The sequence below is a fragment of the Drosophila virilis genome, chromosome 5 (genome assembly GCF_030788295.1).
Source record: "Drosophila virilis strain 15010-1051.87 chromosome 5, Dvir_AGI_RSII-ME, whole genome shotgun sequence".
Classification (NCBI taxonomy): Eukaryota; Metazoa; Arthropoda; class Insecta; order Diptera; family Drosophilidae; genus Drosophila; species Drosophila virilis.
The window spans coordinates 12,097,074-12,123,033 of record NC_091547.1 but is presented as its reverse complement, the minus strand read 5'-3'; the positions used below and the strand labels follow the sequence as shown (position 1 = coordinate 12,123,033).

Sequence of the window (25,960 nt, the reverse complement as noted above, 5' to 3'; positions counted from 1 at the left end):
GCAAAGGCAAGCTATAACTAAATTGACTTGCTGAGCTTTTAGCCAAATTAGATTGTTATTTTAACCTGCACATACACGAGCTTTTCGATGCAAAGCTTTGAAAATGGTTTGTGTGTTGGCTAAAACTTTAACCCTTGGCTGGACAGTGTGCCATAAATGCTGCTTAAGTAAGATTTCACTTTTAAGACTTGTTTTTTTAATACATTTATTCATTGCATGCGTAAAATTGTTTTTAAATTTTAAAATGTTGATTTCTTTTTAGTTTTAGTTTCCATACAATTTGAATGATCATTTATTTCATTTTGCTGCTGATATGTTTCGTATCGTATTTATATCATGTCATGTACATTGAAAATTTGAATAAGAGTCAAGAGAATTGAGATTTTAAGAAATATACATAGTTTTTTTGTGGTTGTTTTGTTTTTAAGGTACATTATAGATTAGCAAGTTGAATGCTTATGCAATGGTATGTGTGTTGACTTTAAATACACACACACACATATATATATTTTAGAGTTAAGTAGACAATACATCAATATATCAATGTCAATGGAGGCATTAGAGTTGAGTTAAACACTTGATATTTATGTATGTATGTACTATGTATGTAATTGGCGTAGTTAAAGGGATAAAGGTAACTACTCGACATTTTTTAACTTTATATAAATGGTATATATATATATATATTGATATAGATATATGTATATATACGACTAAATTCAGCACACAGAAACAAACTTGGTATTTTTGGTATTTATCTTTGTCGTTCCTAGTGTTCGGTTTCTTTGTATAAAAATATAACAAATTATAAACGTTCGTTGTCTCTGCACAAATTTATCTCATGCTACTTATATATGGTTGATTGGTATTTCCTATTTTTTGATATACATTTTCCTTTCAAAACGAAAATCATTGAGAAAACATTCTGCGGAGGACCTTCAGTCTTGTGTTTTGTTTTGTTTTGTTTTGTTTTTGACTTGATATTGCTTTCGTGGTTCATTTGTCATCGTTTTGCATTAAATTCAACTGGAAATCGTTATGCATTTAGTTCAGTATGCGATACATTGAGGTGACAGAATCACCTGGATTGTGGATTATTTAACAATTCTATGTCTATAGAGCATTTAAACGTATTAAGCGCTTATTGAATTCTGTGCTGAAGATCCCTAAAACCTAGTACTTAACACGAACCAAGGCAATACGTAGAACTAACCAAGCTAAAAGTTACTTCAAACGTTGGGTCATTATATATGATAATTGGGTATTACACACATTTATGAATAGCTATTCATTTGTTGCTATTTTCGGGCTTCGCTTAAGTTAAATTGCTCACATTGTGTTGATATGCATTAAGTAGTTGCTTTTTGTTTTTTTTTGTTGGTATTTCTTCACAATTAGTTTCGAAAGTACATGACGTTTATAATTAATATAGCTAAATCTTAGTTAAACTGCTCGCGATATGTATGCACAGTAATTTTACCTAGCATTTGTTTATAATTATGGTCTAAAATTTAAAAATAACTTTTGCTAAAAAATGCTTTAAAAAACTTACATCTCATTAGGTTGGTGCACTATATATATATATTTGATATTTACTTTATTTTAGGCAGTGCATTTAACTAGTAATTTGTCTAAGGACTTGGTATTCTGTTTAAAGCTACAAACTAGTTGAATGTATTAAAATTAGACTCAAGTATAATTTCTGCTAAATAATATTGATAATAAATAACAAATTGCATATTAACTTAAGCCTAGCGTTTACTTGTATGCATATAACATATATTGGTATATCATATTTTGTATATGTGTGTATAGTTTCTTATATAAGTAGTATATTTAAGCTTTTTGCTGATATGTTTCGAGTTCTTGGTTGGGCTTTCCTTCACTTTTCCTTTTGATATGTTACGTTCACTTGATAAGTTTTTCTTTTGTTTTTGGTATTTTTATAATATACTTGGGTTGAGTTCAGAGCTCAGATATGTGTATGCGACTTTGGTATATACTAGTTAATATTTGTGTATTGTAATAGGATAAGAGCATCATTGGTAACCCTAGCCAGGGTATTATAGTGTCACTATCGATGTTAATTATAACAGTACGATAAGTAAATATCGATAAAGAAAAGCGGCTGCAGAGAAGAAGTGGAAGGCAGTCTCTCTACAGTACTAGCAGTAAGAAGACGTGTTGTTAAAAATAAAAAGGCAACCCGAACATAAGTTAAATCAACGAAGAAAATCATACTATTACAATATCAGAAGTGGGATTGACTCAGAAAAAAAAAAACACAACAAAATGGAAAATATAAATATAAATGACGTGTCAATAGCGACATTGAAAAGTTGGTTGGCATTACTAAATTTGCCAACAGAGGGTACCAAAACTGAGCTGATGGCGAGATTAAATAAGGTACCAGTGGATATCCGAGACGATGCTGCAAAGGAACTTGAAGTTCAACGTAACAAGGAACAGACAATTGAGGCTCAAAATGAGTTGCAAAACATAATGCAACAACAGCGTGACGAAATAGCAAATGGCGCCGAGATGCTGAAATTGATGCGTCTCGAAATTGAAGCGTCTCGAAAATTCCTAGAAGAATTTCAAGTAACGGTGAACCGCAACTCGCACATCGGCGGGAGCGACGGGGGAGAGCAAGAAAGTGAAGTCGGCGATTTATTGCAGCTAGAGGATGGTCACACTGAAGAAAGACCACGGTCGACGGATGGCAACGCTGGTGCAGCTGATTACACTGGAACGGATGGCAACGCTGGTGCAGCTGATCACGCTGGTGCAGCGGGCAACGCTGGGGCAGCTGGAAGGATCGACGAAAGTGGCAACGCTGTCGGAGGCAACTTAAATAATTGCATCCAAACTGGAGCGATGATGTTAGCCAAGGAAATTTTATTAGAATTTACTGGAGAAAGTGAGGTGCGTAAATGGGTAATGCAATTCTTCAATGTGGCCAAGATCTACAGACTAAATGATATGCAACAGCACTTGCTTTGTATAAGCAAATTGAAAGGCGGTGCTTTGAAGTGGTTGCATGCAGACCCTATGCGCATCATTGCTCCGATTGACGAGATGCTAAATCAATTGGTTTTGGCCTTCGGGGGAGGATTTTCGAAGTCGGAACTACGACAGAAGTTCGAGGATCGGGTTTGGAAACCAGATGAGGTGTTCGCCACATATTTTAGCGAAAAAAGCATATTGGCACAGGACATCAACATTGATGTAGAGGAGTTAATGGAGGGTATTATTCGAGGCATACCTTGCGAAAACTTGCGCACTCAAGCTAGTATGCATTGCTTTACCAATCCGGCTCAAATTTTACGTGCGTTTGCAGCTATAAAGTTGCCAATTAAACGGGTAAGAAACCATGTAGTGAAACAAACTGCACAGGAAGCACAGGCGGACAAACAACAACGTTGCTACAATTGCAATGTTAAGGGCCATTGGGCCAAAGATTGTTTAAAGCCCAAACGGGAGGCAGGATCTTGCTATGCGTGCGGCTCAAAGGATCATTTAATAGCAGGATGTCCAAATAAAAAGTATGATATGGAAAACAAATATGTAAGATACTTAAGAATTCATTTTAGTAACTCATTTAACAAATCAATAATTGCAGAATGCCTTATAGACTCTGGCAGCCCTATTTCATTTTTAAAGGAAAAGTTTGTGCCATTAAAAGTAAAGCGTATGCCAGATGCAAATTCGTATGTAGGTTTAAATGAAAGTAAATTGAAAAATTTTGGAAAAATTTTATGTTTTATGAAGAAAAAGTTAATAAATGTTTATTTTAATGTTATAATTGTGGCAAATGAGTCTATGAGGTATGACGCTGTGCTTGGTAGAGATTTTATGGATTCTTTTGGTTTAAATATTGATTTAAGAACATTAAAAATTGTGAACGGGCATAAAGTTGATCACCAGAATAATGGTAAAAATGATATCATAGCTACAAGCTACAAAGAAAAACAAAAAAAAGTGGACGATGAAGATATCAAACACGAGCAAAATGAAACTATATTGTTAAATGATAAAATCGTTAATAAGGAAATAGTCAGTAATGAAACTGGTAGTGATGAATTAGTTAGTGAGAAAATTGTTAGTCCGGAAACGCTTGGTGATAAAGTTGGTAGTGATGAGATAGTTAGAAATAAAATAATTAGTGGTGAAATAGTTAGAAATGAAGTGATTGGGATCGAAACTGTTAGTGATGAGATAGTTAGTTATGGAGAGCTTAAGCTCGAACCTGATAGTGAAGAAGTTGTTAGTGATGAAATTATCTATAATCAAACCGGGATTGAAAAAGTGATTATAGAAGATATAGGAAACAGTGCAGTTAAAATTAATAATCATGTTAATGAAGCGCCAGTGAATAGCGAAATCATGGGAGTGTTAGAAGAGAATTTTGAGAAGGATATCTTAACAATAAGTTGGGAAGATTCTAACAAAAGAGAAAATATATATATTTTAAGTGAAGATATTGATTACAGCACAAAGTGTGAATTTGAAAATTTATTTGAAAATACTTATGTAAAAGCGAAAAGGCCAAATCAGCCAAAATTAAGACATGAGTTAAGCATAAGATTAGAAAACGACAAAGTATTTAATTGTACACCTAGGCGGTTATCTTATATGGAAAAAGAAAAGTTGCAAGAATTATTAGACGACTATTTAAAAGATGGAATCATTAGGCCAAGTTGTTCAGAGTATGCATCACCTATAGTACTAGTGAAGAAAAAAACTGGAGACATGAGGTTATGTATTGATTTTAGAAGACTGAACAAAATTATATGTAGAGACAACTACCCGCTACCATTGATCGACGATTTATTAGACAGACTATGCGGAAAAACAGTATTTTCAAAGTTGGATCTAAAAAACGGGTATTTTCATGTTTTTGTTAATGAGCAATCTATTAAATACACTTCATTTGTTACCCCTTTAGGACAATATGAATTTCTTAGGATGCCCATGGGTTTAAAAACTGCGCCACATGTATTTCAAAGATTTGTTAATAACATATTTTGTGATATGATAAAAGATAATAAGGTAATTGTTTACATGGATGATATTATGATAGCAAGTACAAACATAAAGGAACACATGGAGACCTTAAAGGAAGTGTTTATAAGACTGGTGCAAAACAAATTAGAGTTGAAATTAGATAAGTGTGAATTTTTTAAAAGCAGCGTTAAATATTTAGGATTTGTGGTGGATAGTAAAGGCGTTAGGGCTGATGAAAAAGGGTTAGAAGCGGTTAAATCCTTTCCAATACCAAACAAAATTCAGGGAGTACAAAGTTTCCTAGGGTTATGCTCCTACTTCAGGAGGTTCATTTTAAACTTTTCTATATTAGCTAAACCCTTATATGATTTATTGAAAAAAGATAAGAAATTCAAGTTTGGAGAAGAGGAGTTTAAGTGTTTTAATATGTTAAAAGATAAATTGTTAGAGGCGCCAGTACTATCAATATATAATTACAAAGAAGAAATAGAACTACATTGTGATGCCAGCGCAGTGGGATTTGGGGCTGTTTTATTTCAAAAAAAAGAAGATAGGAAATTACACCCGATTTTTTATTTTTCTAAAAGAACAACCGAAGTAGAGTCTAAATATCATAGTTTTGAGTTAGAAACGCTAGCCATCATTTACGCATTACGCAGATTTCGTATATATCTGCAGGGAAAACGATTTAAAATAATGACAGATTGCAACTCTTTAACTTTAACGCTTAACAAAATAGATTTAAATCCGAGAATTGCTAGATGGGCGTTAGAACTACAAAATTACGATTTTGAGTTAGTGCATAGATCGGGCAAGCAAATGCAACATGTGGATGCGTTAAGCAGATGTTATGAGGACATTTTAGTTATTGAATCCAATAGTTTTGAGGACAATTTAGTTATTTGCCAAAGCAAAGATGACAAACTGGTAGATATTAGAAAGATGTTAGAAAAAGAAGAGCACAAGCTATTCGAAATGAGAAATGGGGTCATTTACAGAAAAACAAATGATGGCAGATTAGTTTTTTATGTACCAAAGGATATGGAAGAACATGTACTTTACAAATATCATGATGAGTTGGGACATGCTGGGAGAGATAAGATGATCGATGCCATTGGAAAGAGTTACTGGTTCCCATATATTAAGGAAAAAGCAATAAAGCATATAGGGAATTGTTTAAAATGCATTGCCTTCGCCCCCAAGACGGGTAAGAGTGAAGGACTATTACATAGCATACCGAAAGGAAACAAACCGTGGGAGATGATCCATATAGACCATTATGGACCAATTAATGCAGGAAGGGCTAATAAATATATATTGGCGGTGGTTGACGGATTTTCAAAATTTGTTAGACTATATACAGCAAAGACAACAAGTACGAAAGAAGCGATTAAGGCATTAAAAGATTATTTCAGAGCGTATAGTAGACCTAAGTTCATTGTATCGGACAGAGGGAGTTGTTTTACTGCAAAAGAGTTTGATGAATTTTTAAAAAATGAGGGAGTAACGCATATTAAAATAGCAACGGGTTGTCCGCAAGCAAATGGTCAGGTGGAAAGGTTGAATAGAGACTTGGGTCCGATGATGGCAAAAATGGCGGAGCCAGAAAATGGTTTACATTGGGATGTTATTATAGAAAATGTTGAATATGCAATAAACAACACACAACACAAAAGCATAAAGAAATTTCCAAGCGAAATGTTATTCGGATTACAACAGAAAGGAAAAGTTGTTGATGAATTAAAAGAAAAATTAGAAGAGTTTACACAGGTGAACACGTGTGATAAAAGAAATTTAGAAAATATAAGAAAGAGTGGAGAAATATATCAAAAAGAAGCTCAAATCAGAAATGAAGAGCGGATTAATAAAAAGAAGAAAGTATCAGTAGAATATAAAATAGGTGACTATGTCATGGTAAAAAATTTTGATAGCACACCAGGAGTTTCAAAAAAGTTAATACCAAGATATAAAGGGCCTTATAGTATAGAAAAGATTTTAAAAAATGATAGATACTTGTTAAAGGATGTAGAAGGCTTTCAATTATCTCGCAACCCGTACGTTGGTATCTGGAATAGCCAAAACTTTAAGCATTGGATGCGAAAATAGGCAATAAGCATTAGTTATAAAGATAGATACACATATAAAAGACAGAGATCGGGAGCTCTCTTTGTCAGGATGGCCGAGTTGTAATAGGATAAGAGCATCATTGGTAACCCTAGCCAGGGTATTATAGTGTCACTATCGATGTTAATTATAACAGTACGATAAGTAAATATCGATAAAGAAAAGCGGCTGCAGAGAAGAAGTGGAAGGCAGTCTCTCTACAGTACTAGCAGTAAGAAGACGTGTTGTTAAAAATAAAAAGGCAACCCGAACATAAGTTAAATCAACGAAGAAAATCATACTATTACAGTATGTATATGTATTTGTTGTTTTTTTTTTTTTTATGCACACTTTTAATTCAGCCGACGGTTTTTGTCCTTGTCTAAATACAATTAATTGCCCCGAAAATTGCAATTGCAATTAATTTCCATTTGTTTATCGCTTATTTGCTATAAAATCACATTTAGTTGCTTAATTAAATTTTATGCATTCTCTCGCTCACTCACACACCCATTCGCGCTCTCTTTCATTCTCTTTCTCTCTGTTTCTCTCTCTCGCACACAGACAGTGCAAACTTCGTACATCATGTAGATATTGCTTTTAATTTATATTTTCTTTTGCGGATACTCGATATTTTTCCGTACATTTTCATGGCCGGCTGCACTGCAAAAAACACGCGCTGTTTATCCTTCAATTTTTCTCGTTTTTTTTTCTTTCTGTTTTCATTTGGTATTTATTTTCACATTTTCTTGTTTGTTTTCTCTTCACGCTTCTTTTGCGTTTTCGCTCGCTGCAGTGGAAATCTGCGTTTTGTAGGTTTGGGCGTATAAAGGATATTCGTGGGCGCCAAAGTTCGCATAATTGAACTGTCAGCCGGCTGGCAGACAGCCAGAGAGAAATATGGCGCCCTGCTGTGCACTGTAATTCCAGCTTACTGCGTCCCTCCGGCCTGCATCCTGTCAGCCAGCCTCGCAGCCTGCACGCAGTTTTTCGCATCGATTGTTTTTGTTGCGCTGTAATTAAATGCGCCAAAGTGCAGCCCAGCATAAGGTTGGGAAGGGGTTGTTGTATGGTGTCGTAGTTGGAGGTCGTTAGCCTTTCAGTCCATGTTTCTCCATTGCAACTACTACTCCTCGGGCCAGCCAAGATCCTCGCCAACAAGCTCGTAGAAGCGCTGATTATACTCGGCAAAGAATTTGCGCAAACGCGAGACGACAACAGGATCCACATGCGGATGCTTGCGGCCCTTGGTCTCGCGCAGGCAGCGATCGCCGTTGTCATAGCGCAGGCAGTAGAAGCCCTTCGTCTCATTGAAATAAAAGTGCTCGCTGCGCACGCGATGCTCAATGCCTGCAGCAGGAGGAAAGGGTAAGGGCAAGTTAGCTATAGCTTCAGGCAGATACTATGCTTTGTGCTTACCTAAAAACGCCTCGATGCGCTTGAGCTGGGAGAGCGGATCCTCGATCAGGCGATCGCCATTGACCACCAGCAGTTGCTCGCGTGGAAACACCTCCAGCCAGCGATGCAAATGTACATGGTACATGGATATGCTCAATGGGCGATAGGCCTCGTTAACGGTGCCATTGGGAAATATGGCGAGCTCCTCAAAGGATCTGGGGTTGAAAGCGAATTCAAAGGAAACATTAAAAACTTGCAACAGCAAACGGAAATGCCATCAGGCACGTTGCACTTTTTAGTTTGCCCACTTACTTGGCTGCCAATTGGGCGGCGCTGGGCGTGGTTGGGGGCACGCTAGTTGTTGTTGTTGTTGCTCCCCCACGCCTCACGGCTGCACCTGCGCCCGTCCTGCCACTTAAAGCTGTCTCCTTGGCGCCCGCACCGCTGCCCAGCGCATTGTCATAGCCGTGGGCCGGCTGCAGCTTGGCATAGAGCGCAGACGTTGACATCTTGGCGCCATAGCCGGAACCGGGCGCACTGCTCTCTGCCAGCGGCAATATCGCCGTCGCCGCATGGCTGCGCAGCTGTGTGTAGTCCGAAATGGCTCTGGTCACGGGCTCACGCACAATCAGCAGCAATTTGATGCTCGCATTCATGGCACGCACACGTTCCGGCACCTGCAAAATAGCGAAAGAAGATTGCAATTGCGGACACTTTAAGCCGGATATGGTACATGTATATATATCTTGAATAATGCCAAGTTATGACAGGGCCTAGATAAGCAGCTAATGAATTTACGGGCAGCCATTGCCAGTGCTTGCCACATGCCACCTGCCCCGTGTTGCGCTTGTTGTTGCCACTGTGGAAAATATGTTCGTAGAATCTCGTAGGCGAGAAGCTGCGGCATAGAGGCTTAAAGCATAAGTGTGCCAAGTGATGTTTCATCAAATACCCTGTATTACGTGCTCTCACTTTCATCACATACAAAATACCCTGTACTATTTATGTTCTCGCTTTTACGCCAATGTCTTAGAAAACTATCAATAAGCTATGATAGTTTAAATAATCGATCTTTGCCACAATCGATATAAAGCATATTAAGGGGAAGGTTTTAGTAGAGGAAACGACAATTTAAGAAGAGTTAAAGAAGAGTACAACAATTAATTTTTAGAAACCCTTTATAGTTCCTAAGCTTAAAGCACAAGCTGTTTGGCATGCCTTTAAGTGTCGCCTACTACTGCCTCTAAGAACCTAACACAAGTGCATGGGGTATTTCAATAAAGCCAACGAGGCGTACCAAATAGAGTTAATCAATTTCAATGAGCGCCCATAAAGTATGCAACAAGTGCAAGCGAGTGGCAGGGTTTCATCTTGATGAACCAGAAACCCGACGCGTCGGCCTTTTGTTCAAACTATGCCAGCAAACGAGCTGAATAAACGGCACTATATTAACTATAAATATATATGCATGCATGCAATTTACAAAGTAGCCATGGTAAATATTAGCGCGTCCATGACTGCACGCTGACTCCCCACGCTGCCGCCCCCGGCCGTCGACTCCTCCATTCTGTTGGCAAGCACACCGTCGGGATTTGCATTATTTATGAACGCGAAGGCTAGTTTTAAACAGCAAATGCGACGAGCAGCTCTCGCTTTAAATGTGCGCAAATTTAAATAAGATACAATTATCCAGACAAAAGCAGAGCGATCACGAGTGACAGAGACAACTGCTCGGCCAGTGGGTCGTGAGTGAATGCCTCCAGAGAGGCGAATGACAGCCAGGTTATGTTTATGTGTGTCTGTGTACCCCCTCTCTCCACTCACGCCAGCCGAGCGTATGTCAATAAATATTAATCATGACATTAATGAAGATTTAACAGCTGGAACGCAATGGAATGAAACAAAATGCAACACAGCGAATGGGGATGCTGCAGCTGCAAACTGCAGCTCAGTTACAAATTGAAAGCATAAACTGAATGAATTATTGCATTGCCATGACACCTACAACAGCAAGCGCGCAGTCACCCAGATCCCAATCCAGATCCCAGTTACCAGTTACCAGTTATCAGGCTCGCCCGTTCCCAGCTGATGGCTTCAATTTCAGTGACACATGCAACTTCCGGCTCGACCAACAAATTGCATCAGCAGCCGACCCACTCTGCGGGCAACAGGCGACAAGAAATAGCAAAAAAACATATTCCCAAAATAAAAAAAAGCTAAACTTTCTGTTGAAATTATACGACGGACAGATACCCCGTGCAGGACTTTTGTGTGATATATGCATTACTTGATTGAATCTTTATTTTTGTATTAAAGAAGGAAAACGCCTCTTTGAAAAGGTTTAATCATTGTTCTGGAATATGGGTAACTTCAAATATAAAATTCGATAGTCGAAATATCCTATTCATGTATATATTTTATGTCCTCTTCTACTCTTTTAAAGTTGACGATTAATTGTATTCAAAAGGCGACCTTTAAAGCCAAGGTAAGCTTTAATGCTTATAAATATATATGCCTTTAAGGGTCCAAAAAGCGGCCTATTCGGAAATCTTTCTTTTTTAAGCCACTTGACAGGCTTACAGGGTATTCGAAACAATAATAAAACTGACTGTCGACCTATAAACTGAACCAGTTGTGGGCGAGTGGCTTTTGTTGGGGCTTGAAGGGGGGAGCTGTCGGGAACGCTGTGTGTTAGATGACGCCGTTTGGCAAATGAATTTGCAAACATTTCCGCTGCCAAAATTGGTTGGATACGGACACGGACACGAGAGTGGAATACGGAAATTGGCAAAGAGACAGCGACACAGAGACAGACAGAGAGAGAGAGAGGTAGAGAGAGTTAGCAAAGAGCATCGACAGCGTTTCGGTTTAATTTGATAGATGTCGATGCAATCTGCGTCTATATATATAAACATATATATTTACGTATGTATTTCTACCTATGCCAGTGGCCAGTTAATTAATAATTAGAAGCGGTCATGTGCAGTGGACGAGCCTAATTGGCAATTATGACATCAAAGTGAGTGCAGAAATTTTAAATGGGCTTGGACGGACGTGACTCACCTCGGGCGAGACAAAGTAGCTGGGACTCTTCTCGATGGTAATTTGGCCTCGAAACGAATGGGGCATCTTCTTGCGATACCAGTCCAGGCCCCTCAGATAATTCTCATCCCGGTCAAAGAAGTGCACCTCGCCGCCCGCCTTCTGGATGCGGGGATGCAGATAGAGCATCTCGAGCAGGGCCCTCGTGCCGCACTTGCGTACGCCAATTATCAGTGCCTGTAATTGAAGTGCAAATGCAAATTGCAGCAATTAACAGTGTTGGGTAATTCGAAACCGGGCCGCATGCAATTACTCACCTGGGGCAGGCGACGACTGGTCTTGGGGAAGTGCACACGGCTGGAGGGAAAGACCATGGGATGACTCAGTTGATTTGAGCTGGCCACGGGTTTCACAAACACGGGCAAATGATTGCCATTCGACGCTGTCCGAGTTGCGGCGGGAGCTGCGGCAACTGCCGAGGCGGATGCGGCCAGCGAGAGGCGATGTCGTTCGTGCACCGCCTGCGCCGCCTGTATATTGTACACGGCGCTGTCGTAGAGCACGTGAAAGGTGAGGAACAGCGAGATCAGCATGACCGTTAGAAAGACAACGGCCAGCTTTGGACGGGAGACGCCAACAACCAGGATGCAATCCGTGTGCGAGGCATCGGCGCCAACCGGGCGCATAGCTGACTTGGGCAGCCAGCTGACAGAGAGAACGAGAAGAAAAGAATGTCAGTTAGTTTAAGCAAATATACGTTTAGACAATCGGTCCTTGAAAGAAATTTAGCAGCGGCGCAGGATAGACAAGTGATTAATCGATAACTCGATCTGCTAACCTGAAAACGACAAATATGGATCTTTCACATATTGTTTCACTTATTGAATAACTATTAAGAGCTATAGCCTTATATAAACTGAAACAAAGAAAATATCCTGCTGTGATCATATCAATACGCATTACAGGAACAAATACTTAGAAAGAAGTCCTTTTTGTCAAGTAAATAGTCCTAGCCTGAAATGGTTTGTTAAACGACTGCAGCGGGAGGTCGACTGCAGTAAGCTGCACAAATATTTCGACAAAATAAAGTACAAATTGTTCACAGTGCAAAGCCATGGCACAGTCGCTGCTGCTTGCCAAATACATAAATAACAAATAAATACAGATAATCTCCCAGTTGGAAATGACGCTAAAAACACTTGCTTTTCAATTGCGTTAGATTAACAACGCCTTAAATATATCATCATCAGTTGTCCTGCCATGCTATTTCATTTATTATTATAACACTTGCAAAAATATCTTTCTCACTTCCAAAGGAGAGGTAAATTGTTACCAAAGAAGCTTAAGTATATATCTATTTGTATATATATCGTATTTGTATAACTGAGATATTGACTAATTGCATTAGTGACTACTTCATCAAAAAAAGAAGCGAAGTTGAATTGTTTTTATATTAAGACTACCAGAAATGCCATAAAGTTGCCTTCTTCAGCCTCTTATATTAATTTACATAGCTGCATAGTCTTTTTAAAATGTAAATTTAGCATGGATACTGCAGACCACATTGTTGCCACGTGGTGGCATACGACCTACGCATTTGCAATTTAAATAATGTCTAAGTAGGACTGCCAGTGGATCGCTAAGTGGCGGTATTGAGCTGCATTGAGGCAGCTCGAAAGTAGTGAAAAGTATAGCTTGTGCTTGTGCTCAATTAATCTAATGGGCGCCCGCTTTCAATGGCAGACGCCTGTCGCTAAGCTAATTAGATTGCCGTTTCAACTGGCGCTGAGTAATTAAAGTGGCGGCCCAAACGACCGACGGGCCGAAAGCAACTGGAAGTCTCGATGACTCACTAAGCGCCCCGAAAACTGCTTGCTGAAATTAGCGCAGCGACACTTGCTTTGGCTGTAACGCCCCCCTCAGACCACCAGCCCCCTCCCAAACATACAACCCAGTACACAGCCGTTGTTTAGCCATGCGGCTTGTCAGCGCTTAAGCGAATTCCATTATAAACGTTTCCGCTTAGACCGCAGCAAACACGGCTCACATTATGAGCGCATACAAACTGCAGTGGCCCACACGCGGCGTATACGTAACGTCGTCGTCTAATGGATGACTTCATTTGCAGCATGCCGCAGCCGCAGCCGTAGCCGTAGCAGTAGCAGTAGACGCCTCCAGTCAGACGACGGCTAAGTGCATTTCTATATATATTTATATATATAGCCAGCGTTAAGGGTGGGCTACAGCTGGCGGGGCTAGGGGGAGTTTGGGGCACGGCAACAGGCAGTTGGCAGCTGGCAGCTGGCGTTCCATCCTGTTGGCCGAGTTTCGCCTGCGACACCTCGTTAAAAGTAACGACACAGCGTGCTGCAGCCCACAAGGAGTCACTTCACACATTTTCCAACTCCTATATACTCAAACTCCGACCATGTGGCGCGCACACACACACACAAACACACACACACAAGACGTCTTCCGCCTGTGGCATGCTTTGAGTTTTCTATTTGCAACACAGACACAGACACATACACTGGCTCGCCTGGCCTCGTTTTTCACGCCCCTTTTCGGGACAGGCGTGGCTACCCACTTGACTTGGCATCTGCATAAACGCAACGCTTCCCTTTGACTGTTATGTTATTGTTGTTCCCGTAGTTGTTATTAGTGCGCTGCTGCTGCCGCTTGTTGTGGTAGCCGCTGCTGTCACGCATTCAAGTTGACAGCCCGCCCCTCACCGCACATCGCACGTCGCCCCTCGCACCACAGCCCAGCCGTTCCGGCTGTCGTGCTGGCCCGCAGGCAGCTTAAACAGCTTAAATTCTGTCCAAATCAGACATTGTTTTAAAAGGGCTCAACAGTCAGTGCGAAAGCGGCTTAAGGACTTAGCCAAAACCCCAACACGAACTGAGTGCTCAACAATTGCAGCAGTTTGCAATTAATATTAATATTGCCAACTTCTTACATTTATCAAACCGATTTAACTTAGTTGCCCTAAAATATGATTTGTGCAGCTCTTTAATTAAAGAACTGAACAAAGTTTCGGATATCTAGACAACTTGATGGCGTTGCCAACAATTAAAGCCAATGCAATTAAGAAACGTTCTTGGTTTCTATATCAAACGTTGGCTCTCAAGCGAGGTTTGCTTTTAATTGATAAGTCATGGTAAAAATAACAATTTTGTTTTTACTGTCAATTATAAACAATAAAAAACTATTGCCATTTTCTGCGGCTTTGAACATTTAATTCAAGCCAACGTGACTTGAGCATTTGTGTACCCTTCCAGACTGTATTGCAATATAAGTAGAAGGAAACATCTTTCTACCCACAAAGTATACATATTATAGATCAGCCATGACTATGGCATCTAAGTTTTAAAGCCATCGGCTCTAGAAGGGTATAAAATCTTCGACATACCCAAGATATTCTTGGTTTCTCGTTAATGCTGCAAATCATTCGATAAAGTAAACCATAAGCCGAACCACCAAAAATTTGTGATTGATTTGCGGACGTAAATAGTTCAAGCAAGGCATACAATTAACACAATCGTGAGATGTTTCAACTTTTGGATTTGTGTAGTTATCAATCCAACAATTAGTCCCACTTTGTTCTTTCTAGATTATTTATCTTAATATGCATTCAACATCAAAACATTTAGATTCCAGATTCGGCATACGCATGCAATTAAGAAAGTTAATTGACATACAGCGAAATGCTTATCAAAAGGAAAATAAATATATGGCACTGCTGTGGAAATTGACTGAGAAAATTGTTGTCCAGCCATTAACATGAATGCAATTTTCATTCGAGTCGTTCAAATGTAAATTTTATGAAAGCATGAGACGTGCGAACATTGACTGTTTTCTACATTGGACATTGCCTTTACCAGCATAGTGTTAAAATGAGTATTATGACTAAAGTATACCCTGTAGAAAAGCAAATACTATTAAGACTTTAAATGGAATATTTTAAAAAACAACTTTTATATGGAATTTTAAAATATAGTAAAAATGATTACTTTTCAAATTTATTCCAACCTTGATTTAACTAATAATTTGAGCTTTATGACAAATTTCTACAAAGGAAAAGCCAAAGCTCTGACTGAAAAAATCGTTGTAATTATTTAAATCAAATATTAGTTATTCTTGAATTTGTAGTCCTCAGCCGTTTTTACTATGAAATGAATTTCTTAACAGCCTTTAACAGCCGTTTTTTACAGGGTATACGTTACTTAACAAGTTGCATAGTTAGGCGAGCGCCTGAATCAGCATTAGCCCGAAGGGAATATACAGCTTTAATCTAGACGAGAGCCCACTCAGACCCTCAATATTAGCCCGTCTAGAGAAATACTCACAGGATGTCCAGCGGCAATTTGACAGAACAATCGCGCAGTGTCGCCGTGGCTGATGCTGCTGCGGATGCCTGATGCTGGTGTTGGTGCTGATGCTGATGCTGTTGGGGCGAGTGCTGCTGCTGTCTCTGGTGGTATTGCTGTGGGTGGTGGAGCTGGCCATGGGGATGATGTTGATGTTGCAGCAGCTGCTGGTACTCGTGCGCCTGCTGATCCGCATCCTGATGCCGATGCTGCTGCTGCTGTTGCTGTTGTTGGTGCTGGTGATGATGCAGTTGATGATGCTGCTGCTGCAATGGCTGCTGCTCACTGTTGCTGCTGCTGCTGCTGCTGCTGCCGGTTGTTGCACGTCTCTTGGCGGCAGTCATCAGTGTGGCATCAGGCTGACGTTCAATGAAGCCAAAATTATTGCCGCTGGCTGTTGGAGGCGGCGACTAATTGGCCAGTGCTGGCCACACGTACGCGAGAGGAGGGCGCCCTCCCCCGTTGGAGAGGCCCTGCCGCCTGCCGCTTGCTGCCTGCTGCTTGGGGTCGTTGCCTTGTCTGGGGTTTTCGGTTTAAGAACTGAACTCCAATTGCAGGCGACGTGCAACGGGCTGCTGTTGCGGCTGATTTATGACCGCTTCCACGCCCCGACTGTGCTATGACTCTGCCGCTTCTTTGTCGACTCTTTGTGCGCTTAATTAAATTCTCAACAGCTGCAGCAGTTGCACTCGCCCTTGTTGCTCCTCAAGCTGAATTTTTCTGCACTCTCATATTCAATGGGTCAGCAAAACGTTGCTCACATTCGGAAGCTCGTCCTCATCATCCGCCAGGCAGCTAGTTCACTGTGCGTGTAATTCGATTTGTTGTTGCTGCGCCAAGTGCTTGCCACATTCTGTTACTTAAGTTTCTGCTGTCCGTTGCTGGCGCTTATTTTGCCAGCAGCTGTTGCTGCTGCTGCTGCTGCTGCTGCTGCCTTTGACATGGCCAAAATTTCCATGTTTGCAGCCCATTGTTGTATTTAACGTTTGGTGAATGGCCTGTGGTGGAGCCGTAAGCTGCAACGAGTTTAAATTAAATCCGTGAAAAATAAAACAAATTTTCGATAATGTAGTCAAATGACTGCGTAACCTCTGCCAAATACGATCGAATCGTCAACATATTAATACGGATTTACATATGTAAGCATTCGTACATGTACATGCACATATATGTCTACATGCATACATATATACGCGCATGTATATATTTTTCTACAAAGCCATTCACATTGCTAACCTGACATAATTTTTGTACTTTAGGCACGAATCGAATGCATTGGCTCAGTCGTATTTTGTGAAGAGTCGCACACAGATCTTGCTTAGTCCGGACAGAATGAACTCCACAGTCTTTGGAATATTTGAAATACCGCCTGCAGGTAGAAAAAATACCAAATCTATGTCCCATCTAAGGTATTATTATAGATATATATTGTCCTACACAGATCCTTGGATAGAGCACATACCCTTACTCAACTCACCATGGCCTATTACACTAATCGTTTTGGCATATTTATTATTTGTCTTCAAGTACGGGAAAATATTTATGGAGCACCGCAAGCCGTACAATTTGAGAAATGTTATGCTCACTTATAATATTTTTCAGGTGATCTACAATGCAGCTATATTTATTATGGCAAGTATCATAAGTTGCAAATCACATTAAACGTACGCACTAACAACTCTTCCTTCCCTTAAAGTGTGCCTATTATCTGTTCATCGATCCCACTTATGACCTATGTTGCATAGATACCCTTCCGCTAGACCATCCGAGAAAGAATATCGAACGCTGGCTTACGTATGCCTACTTTCTCAACAAGGTGCTCGACCTGATGGACACCGTGTTCTTTGTGCTGCGCAAGAGCTACAAACAGATTACAATGCTCCATGTTTACCATCACATGATGATGGTATATACCTTTTACTGGACGGTGCGGTTCTACGGTGTCGGCGGCCAGTATAATACAATGGCCTTATGTAATTCGTTTGTGCATACCGTTATGTACTTTTACTACTTCATATCGGCCATGGGCCCGGGACTTAAGAGCAGCCTCTGGTGGAAGAAGTACATCACGAGGATACAAATAGTTCAATTTATAATATTCTTTATGCAAGCTGCATTAGTGCTATTATTTAATCCTTCTTGTCAATTTCCAATCTTTATGCAATACCAACAGCTATTTCAGGCTACCGTAATGATTGTCATGTTCAGTCAATTCTATTATAATACTTATCTTAGTCCCCGACATCAGAAACAACAATAAACGAAATTAACTTGAAAGTTTAAAAGTTCACTAATCTACCCCATACAGAATCAGCAGTAAATACTGTACTTTTACATAAAGCTTATGCCTGTATTAGCTTCTCCATAGACTGTTGTACTTGTACTTGTATCGTTGAAACGTTTTTGCATACCGTCATGTATGTATGAAGTACATCTCGAGGATACAAATAGTAAAAACTATTCGAGTGTTCAATTTTACTTGCCTTTTTTCAGCTTTTCTGCAATATCTATAGCTCTTCCAGACTACAGTAATAACTGCTATGTTTGGCAGTTTTTATTAACGTGCTTACGTTAAGTTCGGACATCAAAAATAAGAATGAAACGGCCAATACAAGAGGGTTTTTGCATTCATGCATATTTATTAGATTTAATGCTTTGCATTTTTTCCCGACGAGCTAAAGTACATAATTTAGTAAGTTGGCTTACTTATGTTAAGTGCGGACCATTAAACAGAGGGAATACATTATATATTTTAATGAATCCCAATTGGAAACAAACTTATGTAGTCTTTGTATCACATTACCGACAACCATTAAACATTTAAATACACAATAAGTTTTGTGTTGCGGCTCTGCCTTAGTCAATGTGAGAATTGAGAAACCGAAAATAGACAGTTCCAGAGTCCGGAATGTCTAATAGCAATATATATTTATACATATACATAAACATTTAATAAATGGCTGGTATTCTGCTTACAACCCAATTCCTTAAAATATGGATAAAATGTGTAAACTGGCTTTGGCAGAGTATATTTTTGATTTTGCGGAACGCAGCTTGCAGCTTATAAGAGGCATACACACTTAATTGGCATGTTTTTTGTCTACACATATCCAAAATATTTCACATATTTCTCAAATGGAATAAGGGTCCTCCTAGTCTCCGATACTTTTCCTATTTATCGATATAGTATGTGATATCAATAAGAATATCCCTTAAACTTTGGCCCCACACACTTAGTCTATTTATTAGAGAGCACTATGCAGTCGATTGCATCCGATTGGAGGGTTCTTACTTGTTTACTATTATTATTATTCTTTTCTTATTTTCTTGTATTTTGCATTAGCTCTTAACTTTTAAGGTGTTTTTAAGCTAAATCGTTTCGATTAGAGTATTCGTACTTCTTTACATATGCACTTTGGTATGACTGAATTTGGTTTCTAATGTGGCTCTACTTATACCCTTGTAGTTGGGTATTGCAATGTTGTTACACAATATGTAACGCAGTGAAGACATCTATCGGAGCAGTCAACTGCGTATATGACCATGCTCAAAAAATATACATGTTATGTCTTTAAACATGTGTCAGAATTATTTTACTAGGCTTTTAGATCGAATTCTCAATTCCTCATAAAACTGAAATACAAAAAATTTGTTTAGGATGTGTTCAAGGGTATTCAGTATTCAATATTCGACACCCTGGTGTTATCTATTAACACTTTTGTATTCTTGGTAGTACTTAAGCAGTTGTGAGTCGGATTTTATTCTTATTTCCATGGCAGCGTTGAAGCTCTGAAGAGCCCGATTCGAGATATAGTTCAGCAAAATGGGTTCAAGTGCATTCGAAATTTTCTACAGAGCGCCAGCAGGTACAATATCCTTTTATTAAGCGATTGATTATTCTCACAAGCTCTAAACTTTTTCTTTGAAGATCCTATTGTGGCCCGGCATATGCCATTGCTATCTTCCCAATGGCCTGTAACAATCATTTTGCTATGTTATTTAGTCTTTGTACTCAAAGCAGGAAAAATATTTATGGAGCACCGTAAACCGTACGATTTAAAAAATGTCATCCTCGTCTATAATGTTTGTCAAATGATCTACAATGCAGTTATGTTTGGTTTTGTAAGTTTCGCAAATCACATTCAAACTTAAAAGTTTTAACTAAGAAACATCTTAAAGGGTGTATACTATATCATCCTACATCCGGCGTACGACCTACGATGCATGGAACCCGGTGCGGAAGACCATCCGGATAAGAGTGTAGAGCGCTGGATAACATGTAGCTACTTCCTGAATAAAGTGTTAGATCTGTTGGACACTGTGTTCTTTGTGCTGCGAAAGAGCTACAAGCAGATAACTATACTCCATGTTTACCATCATGTCCTGATGGTTTTTGGAGTATATTGGTTGGTGCGGCTGTACGGAGTTGGTGGCCAATACATGATGACGGGATTCTTTAACTCCTTTGTGCACACCGTCATGTATTTCTACTACTTTATTTCGGCATTGTATCCGGAGCTTAAGAGCAGCCTCTGGTGGAAGAAGTACATTACGAGGATACAAATCGGTCAATTTATTCTATTGTTCATGCAAGCTGCATTAGTCTTGTTATTTAATCCTACATGCCAATTTCCAATGTTCATGCAATATCTACAGCTCTTCCAGTCTACAGTAATGACTGCCATGTTTGGCAATTTTTATTATCATGCTTACGTAAAGCCCAAACACCAGAAACAGCAATAAAACCCCCCACCACATATTATGATTTTTTAGTGATTTAAGCATAAATAATAATAACTGTTTTTATACCCTGAACCCATTAAAAATAGGTATAAGGGTATTTGTAAAAAATCCAAATGTATGTAGCAAGCAGAAGGAAGCATCTCCAATCCCATAAATTATATATATTCTTGATCAGCATCAAAAGCAGAGTCGATCTAGCCATGGGCGTCTGTCTGTATATATATTGCTTCTCAAAATATTATATATTTGTCAAGTATCTTTTATTTTATACCTATCGCAACCTCTCCGATACCACCCCAGAGCTATAAATCATGTTAACAACCCAACTTTTATTGCCAACCAATTTAAGCCAAAATTTAAATGCAATTGACTTTTTCGGTATACACACATATTCTATGATACAATAAGATATACTATAATATAGAGCAGTATCTTTTGAATTTCTGTATACATGTACAAACACACATTCATGCGCGTCTGCTTCGCATTTAAACAGCATGGTTATTGCGACTTTTCTCTGTAATGCTATTTGAGTTTCTTTTTTTATCATACGTGCTTAATTCAAAATTTTGACCCAAATCGACAAAATGGCAAGGGGTCAATCGAGGTCGATGCGAAAATCGAAACTTTTTCGATGTATTTTTTTCTTATCTCTCGGGTAATATCTCCGCGCGGAGATATGACGTTCCAAAACGACATAACTCCCCGCGGAGATATGACGTTCCAAAACGACATAACTCCCCGCGGAGATATGAACTTCCAAATCATCACGATTTTTTTCAAAATCGAGGTCGGGGCAAAAATCGGAACTTGTTGACATAACTCCCCGCGGAGACATGACGTTCCAAAACGACATAACTCCCCGCGGAGATATGACGTTCCAAAACGACATAACTCCCCGTGGAGATATGACGTTCCAAAACGACATAACTCCCCGCGGAGATATGACGTTCCAAAACGACATAACTCCGCGGGGAGATATGACGTTCCAAAACGACATAACTCCCCGCGGAGATATGACGTTCCAAAACGACATAACTCCCCGCGGAGATATGACGTTCCAAAACGACATAACTCCGCGGGGAGATATGACGTTCCAAAACGACATAACTCCCCGCGGAGATATGACGTTCCAAAACGACATAACTCCCCGCGGAGATATGACGTTCCAAAACGACATAACTCCGCGCGATGATTTTTTTTAATATCTCGGGTAAATAATGTCTGATTTGAAAATGTTATACCTTTTTGAATGCGAACGGATCCCTACCATCAATTGGCATTCAAACAATCATCGATGGGTTGGAAAATGTTGTTGACAAAAAACCGATTCGTTCGTAAAATTAACCTTTTTTGATGATTTTTTTGGAATATTTCCGTCAAATAATGTCAGATTTTGTAATTTCATACCATTTTTGACTCGTAAGTATCAGTTCTATCGATTGGCATCAAAAAAAGGAAATCCAAAATTTTGACCCAAATTGACAAAACGGCAAGGGGTTGCATCACGTTTTTTTTTTCAAAATCGAGGTCGGTGCGAAAATCGAAACTTTTTCGATGATTTTCTTTTAATATCTCGGGTAAATAATATTTGATTTTAAAATGTTATACCTTTTTGAATGCGTAGGGATCCCTACCATCAATTGGCATTCAAACAAATTAATCATCGATGGGTTGGAAAATGTTGTTGACAAAAAACCGATTGGTTCGTAAAATTAACCTTTTGATGACTTTTTTGGAATATTTCCGTCAAGTAAAGTCAGATTTTGCAATTTCATACCATTTTTGACTCGTAAGGATCAGTTCTATCGATTGGCATCAAAAAAAGGAAATCCAAAATTTTGACCCAAATCGACAAAATGGCAAGATCACATTTTTTCAAAATAGATAAGAATCGATATCGAAATCCTGTTTTTTGGGCAATTTTAGTAAATAAATGGCGCTAGAGTCCCAAACTTGACATAAAGCTTAAAATAGAATATATATATATGCATTTGATGTTGGAAGAAGAGGGTTCAGGGTATCCCCTAGTCGGGAGCTCCCGACTAGAACCTCTTACGGGTTGAAAAACATTTCAAGAGTAACATTTACTAATTTCTCTTAATTCATTTCAGGAAGAATTATCGTTGAACAAAACTCTTAGATCGTGCGCAGAGAATAATAGTCAGTTAATTAATTCAACATTAAAATGCAGTTTCGAATAGGAATGACAGAGGCAATAGACGAGGGCAGAAACACACCTTACATTTGAATATTTTTCAACTAAATCAAAAGCTATAATCGTATTCATCTGCTTGACAACAATTTGTTTTTGAGGAAGATAAAAAGACAGAAATTTAAATGCCCTTCCAAGTCAAATTTTAAATAATCCCTAAAACAATACAAAAATCAAACCGCTGTCCTTGGTTATGCTTTCATCTGTTTATGTACATCTGTTATGTACATCTGTTATATACTTTCATCATACTTTCATATTTTTTCCATAACGTCGATATAAAATTCGATAAATCATCGCACAAAACGCGAATTATGTGGGGGAATACCAACATTTTTTTGCAAATACATCCAGGCTACATTTTTCACATTTGAAAAATATGTGACATTCGCAAAACAATGTAAGAAATGCTTGCAGTGGAAAAGGCTATTACGCTAGCTTTTATTTTCGGATTGTTTCCACGTGTCTTCGATTAAACAATTTGCATTTTGTTGTACACCTCGCTTGAATTTGGTTTTTAGTGAGATTCTTTTTATACCCCTGTAGCTGGGCTCTACAATTTGCTTACAAAATATGCAATACATTGAAGCAGACGCTAACAAAACCTACGTCTGTTTAAAATCTAAATTTATTTAATGATGGTCGGGAGTTCTCGACTAGGAGATACCCTAAACGCGCTTCTATCAACACCAAATGCAGGTCCCGCTATGTGATTTAGTTTTTGTTTCAGCGATATTTATTAATCGAAAGATACTTGATATGTATATATTTTTTATATTAGTAGCTACATGTCAAGTTTGGTGACTTATAATATACGAGATTTGCTGAAAAAAAAAAAAAAAAAAAACAGAATGGCTAGATCCACTCGGCTGTTGATGCTGATCAAGAATATATAAAGTTTATATGTTCAGAGATGCTACCTCCTGCCTGTTACATTCATTTGCACAAAAACATCAATCCCTTTTATCAAAATTTTAATGGGTTTAGGTTCAACAGGCTTTCAGTTCGTATAACTATAACCTCATAATACGCATGCGATAAATTTATTTCAGTTCTTAGCAAGGGTATTCATTCTTCGTCACCCTTATGTCATCCATTTATACGTACTTAAGTAGGTTGCATGTTGGGTTTTCGTTTTAATTCCATAGTGTAGTTGCTGCCCACAAGATCCCGATTTGAAATATAATTCAGCACAATGGATTCAAATGTATTCGAAATATTCTTTAGAGCGCCAGCAGGTACCATATCGTACTTTTAAGCTGACGATTATTTTCACGAATTCTTCGTAGATCCTGTGCTGGCCAAGAACATGCCAATAATAGCCTCTCATTGGCCTGTTACGTTAATCCTAGTGGGATATCTTCTGTTCGTATTAAAAATCGGAAGAATATTTATGGCGAAGCGCAAGCCGTACAATTTGAAAAATATTATTGTCGTCTATAATATTTGCCAGGTGATCTACAATTCCGTATTATTTATTTTGGTAAGTTTCACAAGTCCTATTATAAGCGCCGTATCTAAGATATCATTCAAATAAAGGTCATATACTTAATATTCGTAAATCTGGCGTACGACCTACAATGCATGGAAAGCCTGCCGCATAAACATCCGTCTAAGGAACTGGAACGCTGGCTTACCTATAGCTACTTCCTGAACAAGGTGATAGACCTGTTGGACACTGTGTTCTTTGTGCTACGAAAGAGCTACAAGCAGATAACTATACTCCACGTTTACCATCATGTCCTGATGGTGTTTGGCATATATTGGGTGATGCGGCTATACGGAGTCGGCGGCCAATACATGATGATGGGATTATTCAACACTTTTGTACATGCCGTCATGTATTTCTATTATTTTATTTCCGCAATGTATCCGAAGCTTAAGAGCAGCCTCTGGTGGAAGAAGTACATAACGGGGATACAAATATTACAGTTTATTCTTTTGTTTTTGCAAGCTACATTAGTCTTGTTATCCAATCCTAGTTGCCAATTTCCAATGTTCCTGCAATATCTACAGCTCTCCCAGGCTTTAATTATGATTGTCATGTTTGGTAATTTTTATTATCATGCTTACGTTAAGCCCAAACAACAGAAACAGCAAAAAGCGCCCTAAAAATGGTAATTCTTTTTTTCTGAATTAATATTGTATTTTAATAAGAATAGTGCCTTATACATATTTATTAAATATAATTTTGTTTTTGCTACGAATATTTTGTATGGAAATCAAGCATCGAATATCGATCCAAGCGCAGCATTTTAAAATTTCTCATTCATGAGAATGAATTTATCCTGCATGAATTTAGACCCTGTCCAGAGAGCTATACTCAGCTAACTAACCTTCACAGATAGCAAATGTAATGCATTAAAATTGCAAATATACAAGCATTAATTATACACTTCTTTTGCAAATCAGTTTATAATAAAATTGAACGTAGCAATAGAAAACTAATTGTCGTCAAGACTTAAAAAGAATACCCTGGAAGTGCGTCACGGCAGAGCTGTGAAATTTGCGAAAAAACCTATCAAATAAACTCTCTCAAAGATCATTGAAAATGAGTTCGAATCTCCGCCATAAATATCTTACACTTCCCAGGCTCCACCCCATCGACCTACAAGACCGGGTAGTTAGATAGAGAAAATATAAACCAATTATTTAAAAACTTAATAGGTAAGCTACGTTAAGATGCGCAATTATGGTATAAATAAAATAGCAAATACAAATTAAATAAAGAAATTAAGAAGGAATTGATTAGGCGAAAAGTATGCAACAGCTCTCAAATTAATTTGAACAAAGACCCTGTAAAAAGAGTTTGGATTGAACAAAGCGGCATACCAAAGTTTTTCATTGGAATTTTCCAAAACCCCGTCTTAGCTACATTTAAAATGAGAAATTTTAGTTGGCCCAATCAGTCAGTCAGTTTTACTGACTGACCAATCAGTCACAGTTTTATGCATAGAGATATTAGTTTTATCACATTTTCTCAGCATAAAAGGGTATCTTCAAGTAATGCCATTGCGATTAGTGTATTCGTACTTGTTAACATATGAACTTTGCCCTGATTGAATTTTGTTTCTAATTATAT

The 25,960-nt window shown here is 38.6% G+C and overlaps 4 protein-coding genes and 1 non-coding gene across 8 annotated transcripts in view; 4 read left to right on the top strand and 1 right to left on the bottom strand.

The window, feature by feature from the left end:
* Window positions 1-2,023: 2,023 nt before the first annotated feature.
* On the top strand, window positions 2,024-5,063 carry LOC138911389 (uncharacterized). 2 transcript variants are annotated; one of them, XM_070210153.1, is made up of 2 exons: window positions 2,024-3,545; window positions 3,623-5,063. In XM_070210153.1, exons 1-2 carry the CDS (start codon window positions 2,293-2,295, stop codon window positions 3,726-3,728), a joined length of 1,359 nt encoding a protein of 452 aa, XP_070066254.1. In that variant the 5' UTR covers window positions 2,024-2,292; the 3' UTR covers window positions 3,729-5,063. The 2 variants fall into 2 exon arrangements, with proteins under 2 accessions (XP_070066254.1, XP_070066255.1); XM_070210154.1 differs by having other exon boundaries at window positions 2,024-3,567.
* Window positions 5,064-7,432: 2,369 nt separating this feature from the next.
* Window positions 7,433-25,960, bottom strand: part of Hs3st-A (Heparan sulfate 3-O sulfotransferase-A) — a 58,285-nt gene continuing 39,757 nt past the window's right edge. For both annotated transcript variants that reach the window (XM_032436792.2, XM_032436793.2), the window contains exons 2-7: window positions 15,900-16,936; window positions 11,868-12,255; window positions 11,572-11,787; window positions 8,821-9,185; window positions 8,530-8,723; window positions 7,433-8,460 (exon numbers count right to left, since the gene is read on the bottom strand). In XM_032436792.2, coding sequence (XP_032292683.1) covers window positions 8,237-8,460; window positions 8,530-8,723; window positions 8,821-9,185; window positions 11,572-11,787; window positions 11,868-12,255; window positions 15,900-16,264 — 1,752 coding nt within the window. In that variant the 5' untranslated portion in view covers window positions 16,265-16,936 and the 3' untranslated portion in view covers window positions 7,433-8,236. The remainder of the gene's footprint in view (window positions 8,461-8,529; window positions 8,724-8,820; window positions 9,186-11,571; window positions 11,788-11,867; window positions 12,256-15,899; window positions 16,937-25,960) is intronic.
* On the top strand, window positions 16,931-18,214 carry LOC6626908 (very long chain fatty acid elongase F). 2 transcript variants are annotated; one of them, XM_070210155.1, is made up of 4 exons: window positions 16,931-17,059; window positions 17,180-17,295; window positions 17,362-17,552; window positions 17,617-18,214. In XM_070210155.1, coding segments are annotated over exons 1-4 (873 nt in total). In that variant the 5' UTR covers window positions 16,931-17,057; the 3' UTR covers window positions 18,181-18,214. The 2 variants fall into 2 exon arrangements, with proteins under 2 accessions (XP_070066256.1, XP_070066257.1); XM_070210156.1 differs by lacking the exon at window positions 16,931-17,059 and having other exon boundaries at window positions 17,186-17,295.
* Window positions 20,013-20,595, top strand: LOC138911440 (very long chain fatty acid elongase F-like). The gene is made up of 3 exons (XM_070210607.1): window positions 20,013-20,042; window positions 20,100-20,464; window positions 20,577-20,595. Exons 1-3 carry the CDS (start codon window positions 20,013-20,015, stop codon window positions 20,593-20,595), a joined length of 414 nt encoding a protein of 137 aa, XP_070066708.1.
* Window positions 24,030-25,622, top strand: LOC6626909 (uncharacterized). Its single transcript, XR_011416958.1, has 3 exons — window positions 24,030-24,116; window positions 24,168-24,361; window positions 24,418-25,622. It is a non-coding gene; the product is annotated as an uncharacterized protein (transcript).